Source organism: Neoarius graeffei, chromosome 2 (assembly GCF_027579695.1).
Source record: "Neoarius graeffei isolate fNeoGra1 chromosome 2, fNeoGra1.pri, whole genome shotgun sequence".
Taxonomy (NCBI): domain Eukaryota; kingdom Metazoa; phylum Chordata; class Actinopteri; order Siluriformes; family Ariidae; genus Neoarius; species Neoarius graeffei.
The window spans coordinates 56,771,656-56,783,896 of NC_083570.1; the positions used below are offsets into that span (position 1 = coordinate 56,771,656).

Below are 12,241 nucleotides of genomic sequence, written 5' to 3' on the forward strand. Positions count from 1 at the left end.
GTGCAAAAGTCTTAGGCACCCTATTTTTTCCCCCCCATACAAACTGTTATAGATTTCTATTTTATGAATTCTACATTAGGGCGGCACAGTGGTGTAGTGGTTAGCGCTGTCGCCTCACAGCAAGAAGGTCTGGGTTCGAGCCCCATGGCCGATGAGGGCCTTTCTGTGCGGAGTTTGCATGTTCTCCCCGTGTCCGCGTGGGTTTCCTCCGGGTGCTCCGGTTTCCTCCACAGTCCAAAGACATGCAGGTTAGGTTAACTGGTGACTCTAAATTGACCATAGGTATGAATGAGTGTGTGAATGGTTGTCTGTGTCTATGTGTCAGCCCTGTGATGACCTGGTGACTTGTCCAGGGTGTACCCCGCCTTTTGCCCATCAGTTGAGATAGGCTCCAGCTTGCCTGCGACCCTGTAGAACAGGATAAAGTGGCTACAGATAATGAGATGAGACCTCTACATTATCAAGTCAGTAAAAACATTTTAGGGTTCCATACGTAGAGATGAAAGTGGAGCAAAGAAAAAAAAATCCTGAACTTTTGAAAGTCAAACTAAGATGGGGGGCAACGTCCCCTGAAAAAATTTTAATAACACGCAAAACCCTGCATTCTAGTGCATTTTAGTACTTATTCTCACTAAAACAAGTTATAACTTTTAAGCCTTTCTTTCATGTACATTAATGATTAACATGTCAAAAATATAAAATTTAATTCCCCTAGTTAATGAGTAATTTTCAGGAGTGCATTGTTCTAAATTCAGAATTTTCATTATTGGATGTCAAAACTTATGTCAAAACAGTGATGCTGTCACATCTTATGTGCAATTCTGCATACATGTTTAGAAAATAATTCAACTGATATTAAATAGTTCACACTTTTATGAAATTGAATGGATTCAATATCAGTCTTATTAATCAGATATATATTTATTGCAACAGTAAACTCATTCAGAACAGAAAATCAGCCACATTTTCTTGTAAAATTGAGCTTATTCAACAGACTTATCAAAAAGAATATTTTCTTATCACACCACTTTAAAGATTTCAAACTATTAATAATGCACTAAAACTTAACTGGTTTGAACCGTGTATACATGTGAGAGAGAGAGACATGGAATGCACTGCAAAGTTCATAGTTTTGCAAAAATCAAAGAAGAGTCTGCTAGGGTAAGTGAAAACCAGCTGTGAAACGGACACCACTAAATCTAGACCCTCTTCTTCTTCGGTTGTTCCACAGCCTTACAGCTGTTTTGTTTTCTCTTGCACTTTCCCAAATGGCTTTTTTTTTTTTTTTAAGTTTTTTGCTATGCTTTGAACGGACTGTCTTGTCTTGGATTGAGAGGCTGGATTTGGCAGTGCCTTTCCCCCTTTCCTCTCCCTGAGTTTTTTAGCATATCTGCCAGATGCTGTCTGCATGTGGTAGCAAACACTTTTGTCCACAGGGTCCCTGAGGATATCTTCCCTATTATAATAGCCCAGGCTGTTTGTGTGCTGAGCTTTCAAATCATCTTCACAGTCTGAATGGCATTTGTGACTCTTGTGTCACGAGAGAACTCTTGAGCAAACTTTATTAGATGTGGAGAAATGGACAGTGGTAGGGAATGTTCTGCCATGAATGATAATAAAGCAGCCTCCTGGTATGATTTCCGATCAAGAAAGCTAATGACTGGTTTTGTTGGAGTCATCTGACTGGCTGAACAAGAAGCAGCACTGTGAACATTCTCAGAAGGCATTGTGCTAGTACTACTGGTGGCTCCTTTCTCCATTGCATTTACATTGTGAAATACTGCGGGAAGAGTCTGGTTTGTTCTCTTCAGTGTACGAGCTTCAATGTGCTTCTTACACTTACTGTGGCATCGGAGGCCTTTCTTCCCAGATGACTCATATTTAAGCAGGTCATTACACCTGTCAAAACAAAAAATGGAAAAAATACATTCTCTCACACTTAATATTTTAGAGATGAAAGTGGAGCAAAGCAAAAAAAAAAAAAAAAACCCTGAACTTTTGAAAGTCAAACTAAGATGGGGGCAACGTCCCCCGAATAAATTTTAATAACATAACACGCAAAATGCTGCATTCTAGTGCATTTTAGTACTTATTTTCACTAAAACAAGTTATAACTTTTAAGCCTTTTTCTTTCATGTACATTAATGATTAACATGTCAAAAATATCAAATTTAATTCCCCTAGTTAATGAGTAATTTTCAGGAGTGCATTTAGAAAACGCGGTGATTTTCCTGCTACACAGTTCATTACTTTGAAAAAACTCACAGCTGAAGGTAAACTCCGCAAAATCCCAAAACAGTGCTGTTAAAAAGTAAAGGTCTGTTAGAGTTTCTAAAGCTTTCAGGTTTCAGTGTTGGGGACATTGAGCCTCGTTTATCAATCTTTTAGTAGAGTTGTGCGTTTGCAGAAGCTAAAGTGAACTAAACATTTCCAATTCATATTTATCCGAGTTGAAGCCAATTGTTTAAATTTGCAGACAATACGAGCGAATGTAAACACACCAACGAATACCAAATTTCTCATGTAAATCAGGGGCGTAGCTAGGATTTTTCAGGTGTGTGTCACACGCTGACTGGCAGCCTGAGTACATTATGTAACAAAAAATAAAATTACCATTGCTAGTTTTAGGTTGCTTAGAAACCGGCTCTTCCATTATTGCGGTTTCTTCCACGTTTTCTTGATGTGTGCTAGAAATGGCACACTAAAACGGTGGTGTAATGGTTAGCATGGTCGCCTCACAGCAAGAAGGTTCCAGGTTCAAGCCCAGCGGCCGATGAGGGCCTTTCTGTGCGGAGTTTGCATGCTCTCCCTGTGTCTGCGTGGGTTTCCTCCGGGTGCTCCGGTTTCCCCCACAGTCCAAAGACATGCAGTTAGGTTGACGTGGGGCAGTTTTGGGCTGAAGTGCCCTTGAGCAAGGTACCGAACCCCTGACTGCTTCCCGGGTGCTCTGGTGTGGCTGCCCACTGCTCTGGGTGTGTGCGCGCGCACGCGCGCATATGTGTTCACTGCTTCAGATGGGTTCAATGCAGAGGATGAATTTCACTGTGCTTAAAGTGTGCATGTGACAAAGGTTTCTTCTTCTTCGAAGCCACAAAATGCAACTTTGATGGAAAAAATATATATAATAAATTACTTACCTCTTTTCACATCAAAAGAAGGAGGAAAGTTTCGCTTGTTTTGACATGGTGAATTATTATTATGAGGAAATACTTGTAATTCGCAACTAAAAAGACTGCAGCTACACTGGCAGCTTGAACATGCTTTCTAGTGCAATTGTGTTGCGCTTGCGCAGAACGGTGTCAGTCCTGCGCGCCTTAGCACGTGCACTTGAAGGCGCGCCTTGGGTGCGTGCGCCTAATGAGCTCCGGCACGCGCGCCATTAACAAAGAACACCTGTCTTTAATCAATGAACTATGTTTGGGCTATTTAAGGGCCACGCCCATGCAAGGACGATGTGAAGTATTACGCCGTGTCTAGGAACGCGAAAAATAAAAATTTCTCCATTCGGGAAACCAGAGATTTTCAAGAGTTCTGTCAAATTTCCAGGTAAATCCGGAAGACTTTCATCTATACTTAGAGGTATACAAATTCATAAATGACTCACTAAATATAGCTAACCAATTATATCCCAATAAATGGCAAACTAATAAATTATAATAATCACTTATATTGAGTGTATGGTTCACTTTTTATTTTTATTAACATTAACACTTCAATACGCCGATACGGCTTAGAATATCACGCACACTCACTGATAACTACTTTTATTTTTTTCACGGTCCAAATCCTGTGCTCTGATTGGCTGGCGAGCGGGTCCGTATCCTACAGTACGGGCCCCAGTTACGGACCTCTGGTGACTCGCTCATTCACAACAACAAACATAGTAAAATTTGTCAACATTTATCTTTTTTTTTTTTTTTAAATAAGATTATCAAAAATCTTATAAATTTTTGCCAGTATTTCTCAGGACAATACAGGCATGCAAACTGGTCAGGGGTGAAAAAGGTGAGAAGGATGCACGGGGACACGGCACGCGCGCAAAAGTACATTTCGTAGTCTACGTTACAAAAAAAATTGCAACCAGTGACATCTTGAATTTAATACAGTACAAAATAACTTTCCATAAACATGTCTTAATAAGTTACTGTTGAGTGGCCGGTAAATTGTACCATTTATTTGTCAGTGGCCGGTAAAGTTTGATATTTTGTGAAGTTAATTTTCACCCCTGTGTACAACACAGTGGGCTATTTACAAAAAGGTATATATTACTGCCTGTGCTATCTAACAGACCTACCCCAGAGGACACACCTGGCCAATCCCTGTCTGTCAATTTTCTTAAAGACATCACCTATGTGAAATCAGGGGCGGATCTAGAAAAATATTTATGGGGTGGCAAGAGGGGGGCAGGAATTTTTGAGGGGTGGCAACGTATTACAGACATGTGTATATATACTGAATTTAATCACAGTTTGACGACAAATAGTATGTACACTACAAAAGGGCACAGACTGCCATTTACAAACTCATACAGATAAACTTAATCTCATGCCTTTATTGTTCACGAAGAACACACATTCTCAGATGAGGTCTATACCGTTTCTGGACAGTTTTATACTGTATATGCAAAAGAACAGACACTAAAAAACAACAATAACAACACTGCTTCAAGTTCAGCATGATTTAAGCCATTTACACCAGTGTCACATTTTATAGTTTTTTTTCCTCACGCTTTGTAAAGGCTCACCAGTGAGCATAACATGAACTTGTCATGCCTACAACAGCTGAATGCGGCGATTTCCATGTTGCTCAGCAAAACGCTTCACAAATTTATCAAGATCTAATGCTTTTGTGCGCTTTGATTCAATGCTGAGTACAGCCAAACTTGATAGTCTCTTTTCTGTCATAGTCAACCGCAAATAAGTCTTTATGAGCCTGAGAGATGAAAAACTTCGTTCACAGGATGCACTGCTCACAGGCAAGACAACCGCTATTTTACACAACCTGAACAACTCAAAAAAAACCAACAACATCATCTTGGTATGGGTCCAAAAACAGTGAACTCCATGAGAGTGGTAGGACTCTCCTGTTCCCCCTTTTTTCTGTCTAGTACTCTCCTCGTCTGATGTAACTCATGTTTAAGATCCTCAATATTTGAATCATAAGCTTCAGCCAATAGCAATGTTTTCCTTGACAGACGGTGAATCAATATTAACTTTTGTGGCCGACTTTACACAAAACTAATGTCAGACCTAGCTAACATTAGGCCAAAAAAAAAAAAAAGTGTGTTTCAGGTAACATGAAATACTAAAATAAGGTCGGTAGGTAGGAAATTTTTTTCTTCTTAATTTGTTTTATTTTGTTCGAAAAAATTAACACAAGTAAACATCTTACAAAATAGTATTTTGGCACAGAATCCTTTATACCACACATCATAATAAAATAAGTGTTTTAAATCTTTAAACGAATAAAAAAAATATCGCAAGAGTTCGAGTTATGATCTGCGGAAGCGTATTGCTGCCACACTCAAAAAAAAAAAAAATTGGCTTAGACTCAAGTAATTACGTGAAAAGATATTGTTAACAGAGTTATCACGTTTTTACAATATATTTATCATGTAATAACAACACGTAATTTCATGATATTTTCATGTGATAATGTGAAAACACCTTATCAAGAAATAACGTGAAAATATGGTTTAACGTCCTAGGCTAGGCTACTTCCATTAAAAGCAGACGGCCTCGCCTAGCCTACTGTAGAACTTGGGTCGAGCAAAAACACGGAGCAAAAACATGGCTGAATCCTGAATGACTCCTATTTGTATAAAGAGGGGACTACATAGGCGGCAAAATGTAGTGTTTTTCCCTGCCATGGAAGTGCACTTGTATACTGAAGAGGAAGCAATTTGCATTACAGCCAGGAAGGCTGATAGAAGTGGCAAAACATTTTACTTTTTATCGTTTCTTTCACAACTTGAATGCGTTGAAACAAAAAAATTATGACAAACTAACGCTGCTTACACTAAAATATCGAGGGAAATTTGTAATAAAAACTTTACGGTCGGCAATTTCGACGCGGAAATTCTCGATCGGTCGGGTTACCGGAAACACACTTTTTTTTTGCCTTACATGTATAGTTAGCTAAATAACCTTCTCCAACCTGATTTTTATCCTCTCAAAATCAGCATCGCAACTATACTAGCACTGTTCATTCATTATAATTTCATTTTTTGATAGATAGTTAATCAGCTTTTACCCCTTTCCTCCCGTGTCTCCTTTCCTCGCGACTCCTGGCTCCCTCGCTTCGCGCCTCTCAATTTTCCAAAACAACCAATCTCTGGCGTTATCTCGTGCTGCATTCGCCGCAGTCGGACATTGGAAATTCGCGCACGTAAATGTCAAATTGGCCGTAATTTTTCTTTGAATTCGTCGCTGCCAACTGGGGTAGCAGCAGGGGTGGCAAGGCTTTCTTTTAGAGTGGCATATGCCACCCCGGTAGATCCGCCCATGGTTATTCACCCCCGAGCGCGCTGGAAACTGTTCCATTGGTATTCAGATTCAGTCGCGAGATGAGGTTGCCAGATCTCTCTATAAAAAGGTGACTTTGCGGTCTGAATCTGTGGAATGTTCGTAAGCGAGGACTGGCAACCAGCAGTGGGTTGTGCACCAGCTGATCAGAACTCCAATGGAAAAGAAGCGTGTTAGTAACTGTTTATCTTGATTGGCTGTAACCTTGTAAGTGAAATGTTTGGCAACAATAGCATTGTAGCCTGCCTACCCCCCCCAAAAAAAAAATCTCTTCGGATCTACACGATTCACACAAGTGACCTATTTTGGGACCAAAACGGCGAATTTCGCCGAAAGGTGAGGACTTTGCATGTGTGACAATAGCATTAATTTTACAGCATGGACAGCGATAACGACAGTGTTCACAGCGAAAGCGAGTTTTACTACCCTGAGGAAGAAGAAATAAAAGAAAACATTTCAGGAGAAAGCTGAAAACCTCTAACTGTTGCTAACGCGGCGGCACGGTGGTGTAGTGGTTAGCGCTGTCGCCTCACAGCAAGAAGGTCCTGGGTTCGAGCCCCGGGGCCGGCGAGTGCCTTTCTGTGCGGAGTTTGCATGTTCTCCCCGTGTCCGTGTGGGTTTCCTCCGGGTGCTCCGGTTTCCCCCACAGTCCAAAGACATGCAGGTTAGGTTAACTGGTGACTCTAAATTGAGCGTAGGTGTGAATGTGAATGGTTGTCTGTGTCTATGTGTCAGCCCTGTGATGACCTGGCGACTTGTCCAGGGTGTACCCCGCCTTTCGTCCGTAGTCAGCTGGGATAGGCTCCAGCTTGCCTGCGACCCTGTAGAAGGATAAAGCGGCTAGAGGAGATGAGATGTTGCTAACGCCGAGCAAAAACATGGCTGAATCCTGAATGACTCCTATTTGTATAAATAGGAAGTGCACTTGTATACCGAGGAGGAAGCAGTTTGCATTACAGCTGTGAATGAGGATTCAAAATGGCGGCTCGGCTCGGTTTTCCCTTTCGGGCGCTCTCGTTTTCTGTTAGAATTTGGTAAAGAAAAAAATAAATATTTCTCAGGAGAATAGCATTAAATTTTACAGCATGGATAGCGATAACGACAGTGTTCACAGCGAAAGCGAGTTTTACTACCCTGAGGAAGAAGTAGTAAAAGAAAACATTTCAGGAGAAAGCTAAAAACCTCTAACTTGCTAACAGTTTGATCTCATTAGTTAATGAGGCCCATTTTGAACCATGTTATCCTAATACATAATATTACGTTAGGTAAAAACTTTAAACCAGTACAATCTCTTCTTCAAAGTTTCATTAAATGGCTTTATTTATGCAATATAGAGGTTTTCGACCCACGTGACCATTGCCATGTCAACAAGTAGACGGCGCCATTTTGACGGTCACAAATATGGCGACTACCGGTAGCGATACACTGTTGATCATGACGAAGTCTCATTGTCGAGTATTTTATCTGGCGTAGATGACGCGAGTAAGAAGCGATATCACCAGAAAATCAATGATGCTGGTGTACGTGATCCGTACACGTTACCAGGCTATCTTTTTCTGGCTTTGCAGCGCGGGTGATCTTCCTGACCTGCAGTCAGGCGTGTGGGAAATACCAGGGAAAAAACAAAAGAAAAAGGAGCGAGATGCAGAAAACACCTTCACTATCCAGCAACGTAGGGCATTTACAGGGCGAGCAGAGGGAGAGGTATTTGCAAAAATTGAGGTTAGCAGGCTTAGAGAACGACGTTTACCTGCTTCCACCAGGATTGCTCACTGACGTACGGAAGTACACGAAGCCCTCGTCTTTACCTGACTTCGGCCCACATGATCTGTATACCTATGTCGTTAAAAACCAGGCTGGGTAACATGCCTACATCAGCGGGTCGTCCCTGGAGCCGGTGGTCGCCATCTTATTACAGCTAAGGTTTGTTCACATTTTCATTTACTTTCGGTCCTCAGGATAAACAAAAATGTTATTAAATGTCATTGAAATAACTTCTTAGTCTGTTGAGACATGGCCCGTTATAAATTTGCTGTTACCAGGCAATGACCAAGAACTGTATTATTAGGGTCGGTGTAGTTGTAGCAGTGCACTAGCAGCTAGCTGTTAGCACTAGCTAATGTCAACAACAGTAGCTAGTATGTTACTGTAGCAATGTTTACGTTCAGTCATTTGGATGACTGTTAAAACCTTTCAGTCTCAAGTTTTTCCTTTACTGGATTTACTAGTTTACTGAGCTAGCGCGCTCGCTCCCAGCCTGCCCAAGCTAGCGCGCTCGCTCCCAGCCTGCCCGAGCTAGCGCGCTCGCTCCCAGCCTGCCCAAGCGCGCTAGCTCAGTAAACTAGTAAATCCAGTAAAGGAAAAACTTGAGACTGAAAGGTTTTAACAGTCATCCAAATGACTGAACGTAAACATTGCTACAGTAACATACTAGCTACTGTTGTTGACATTAGCTAGCTTGACCTTCAAAATTGCGGACACCGGGGCGTCACGTGACCTGTGATGTCACGTCGAAATCCTCTATAAAGGTCATAATACTGTACAACTTTGGTCGAGCAAAAACATGGCTGAATCCTGAATGACTCAATTTTGTATAAATAGGGGACTACATAGGTGGCAAAATGTAGTTTTTTTTCCTGCCATGGAAGTGCACTTGTATACCGAGGAGAAAGCCGTTTGCATTACAGCCGTGAATGAGGATTCAAAATGGCGGCTCGGCTTGGTTTTCCCTTTCAGGTGCTCTCGTTTTCTGTTAGAATTTGGTAAAGAAAAAAATATATATAAAATTTACCAGCTTAAGGTCGGTCTGTATGGTGAAATACTGTGACCTTGGCCTTGAATACTGACCTCGGCCCAGAGGGCCTCGCTCAGTACTTTCAAGACCTCGCTCACGGTATTTCACCATACGGACCGACCTTAAGCTGGTAAATAATATAAATATTTGCGGTCATTATCAGTCAAGTCAATAAGAATTCATTCACAATTTTCTAAATCAACATGGATCTCAAGTGCAACAAATTAAGAATAAAAAAAAAATGACTTACCACGTGCATAATGCATATCCTGGCCTGTCCACTTTCCTCACATAGTCCGATAAAAAGTCACCGTTTGCATCTTTCTCCTTCAGCCACGACCATCTGAACTTGTTCTTTACCTTTCCTTCTATGCTACGGATATCCGCCGACCTGGCAACTTGCAGGGATGAGAGTGGGTGGTCATCAAAAAAAGCAGAAAACAAGATAAAAAGGTATAACGGGGGGGAGGGATACCCCCCCAGGAAAATTTTGAAAAATAAGGCCTTACAAACCACTTTTCCTGCAGTCTGAGCTGTAAATGTTATTTACATGAAAGTGTATCAAATCAATGAGGTGATTTATCAAAACATATCTACACTAAAATGCATAACCACCACCAGACTAACTAAAAACTAAACATATTCATATAAAATATATTTTAAAAAAAGATTACCATCACCATAAGCAATATTATATGTTTCAAACACACAATTCTTACTGCTGAATTCATGCACATCCTGTAAGTCCTGCAGCAGGGTGCTGGGTGCCAGGGGCGAGGGCTTCGACTCAAAAGCACTTGATAATGAAGACTTGCTCTTCAGTAAAAATGCCTGCTTCCGGTGTTTTGCGGTTACAGCGTGGCTCTCCAGTGCTTTCAGTCCCCTTGACCGGTAGTTAACCACATCATCACACACAGTACACAGCGCTTTTCCCGCGACGTCGAGTTTCTGAATGAAGTGGCCGATGGTAACGGACACGGCTTCATGCTCGCCATCTACTGAAGTTATCCGAACTTTACGATCCAACCAATCCCACCGAAACTTGTTTTTTATACCAGCATCGATTTCACGTACCTTCGCTGCGTCTCGCTTGTCAATTGTCTGCGGCATTTTGAGTAAAAAAGCCGATACGAAAGAGAAATGTATTCTTGAAGAGCAGCGACGATGAACATGTGCAGGTTTCCATATATAAACGATGTGTCCAGGCCACCGCCGCTGTTCCCCAAACGCAGGAATTCCAATCTTGGACGCCGCTACTCTCAACCAATCAGAAAGAACAAAACAATCTCTTTCTTCCGGTCAAATCTGGCGGGCGTTTGAACTGTTGGGGATGGAGAGGGAGATGGGGGGGGGTCGGAGAGTCGAAGTCGGACATCCGGGTACTTTTGACGTCAGGTCACATGACCTTGGAGCCGCCATATTTAACTAGGGGAAAGCCTGGCTTTATTGTGTTACACCAGGGGTGGGCAATTATTTTTTCCATGGGGCCACATGAGAAACAGAATTTTGTGGAGGGCCGGACCAAAAGGCTGAACTAAATTCTACATGATATTAATTGTATTTCTTTATATAAAGCAGTAAATGACATTGTTTTTACAAGCTGCTAAGACTGGTAAGAGTATGGAAAAAACGAGGTTGCCTTACAAAAAATGTCATTTATTCAATCAAATTTCCCAAAACAATGGTTAACAAAATGTGAACGTTTGTACCATTTATTTTCAGTCACATTCACCCCAAAACACAATAAAGACATCACAATATTGTCTTTCTACTCCAAATATCAAGCAAGATACATCATATCATAATAATGATGCTCACGTTTGTAGTCTAATCACCTCATTTGGTGTTTTTCAGTTTATTTGTTCAATGAGAGAAATCTAGTCTCTGTTGGTCTTAAGTCAGGTTGAGGCCCACTTTACACAGGGACGGTATAAAACAAAAACGCAAAAGTCCGTTTTCGTTCTCACTTTTTTCCGCGTCTACACGACCGTTTTCAAGGAGGAAATCTGCGTCTATACGGTGACGCATAAATGTCTCCGCTATGTCTGCACGCATGCGCAACGTCTTCCGTCTTGTCTGATCTGCACATCTGCGCCGCTGTTCTGTCAAGTTATCCTACCAAGCCTACTACACATGCGCGAAATCCAGGAGGGTAGGAAAATTTAACAGTAGTTTTGTCCCACCGATCAGCTGGGCTGATAGAAAATCGGTGAGAATTTCACGCATTTGCCGATTTTTATGTTTTGTGCGTATTGGTCGAGTCTTTGGCCGAGTCAAATAATTTGTAATGACTTGTTTTGAATAATAAAACGGTCTGTATGCGAACTTGCTAGGATAACTTTACAGAACACCGGTCCGGCTGAGGTACTGTAGTGCTCGAGGGAGGAGCAGGAGCAAACCGAAACTCTTTTAATCTGCCTTTATTAAGTAACACTCACTCTTGTTTCGGTGAAGAAGAGAAAAGGCAGTGTCCATCTCAGCAAAATAAATCCGTTCGGCTGCTAGTTTTGTTTTCAGTCTCGGGTTTATGGTTTCACGAGCGGCTTGAATAGGCGGCGCGCGCGTGCACGCACACGCGTGTGTGTAACTTGGCGACACCAAACTGAGGAGCTCCAGCCGGGCGGGTGAGCAGGAAAACACATCTACTGCATTAAAACACAAAGCAGCTTGAAGGTCCGTTGGATCGATGTAATCAGACATGCTCTTACTTTTTTACTTACTTTCTTACTTCCCGGGCTGGCATGTGCAGTATATGACATATGTATGACGTAAACGCGTACCCGACGTGAGCAGATCCGAGCAGAGTTTCGCGTATTGGGTAGTTTAGACGGATATGCAACGGGGGCCATTTTTAACTTATCCACTTTGGAAGGCGTTTTCAATTTTATCCGTTTTTCAGCCTCGGAAACGCCGTCCCCGTGTA

The 12,241-nt window shown here is 41.7% G+C and overlaps 1 protein-coding gene across 2 annotated transcripts; it reads right to left on the reverse strand.

Annotated features, from left to right (window-relative positions):
• Positions 1-932: 932 nt before the first annotated feature.
• Positions 933-10,661, reverse strand: LOC132873191 (uncharacterized). Of its 2 annotated transcripts, none has more exons than XM_060908533.1 (3): positions 10,038-10,661; positions 9,569-9,716; positions 933-1,899 (listed from the first exon to the last, which is right to left on the reverse strand). In XM_060908533.1, the coding sequence occupies exons 1-3, from the start codon at positions 10,426-10,428 to the stop codon at positions 1,494-1,496; spliced, it is 945 nt and encodes a 314-aa protein (XP_060764516.1). In that variant the 5' UTR covers positions 10,429-10,661; the 3' UTR covers positions 933-1,493. The 2 variants fall into 2 exon arrangements, with proteins under 2 accessions (XP_060764516.1, XP_060764506.1); XM_060908523.1 differs by having other exon boundaries at positions 10,029-10,661.
• Positions 10,662-12,241: the final 1,580 nt, after the last annotated feature.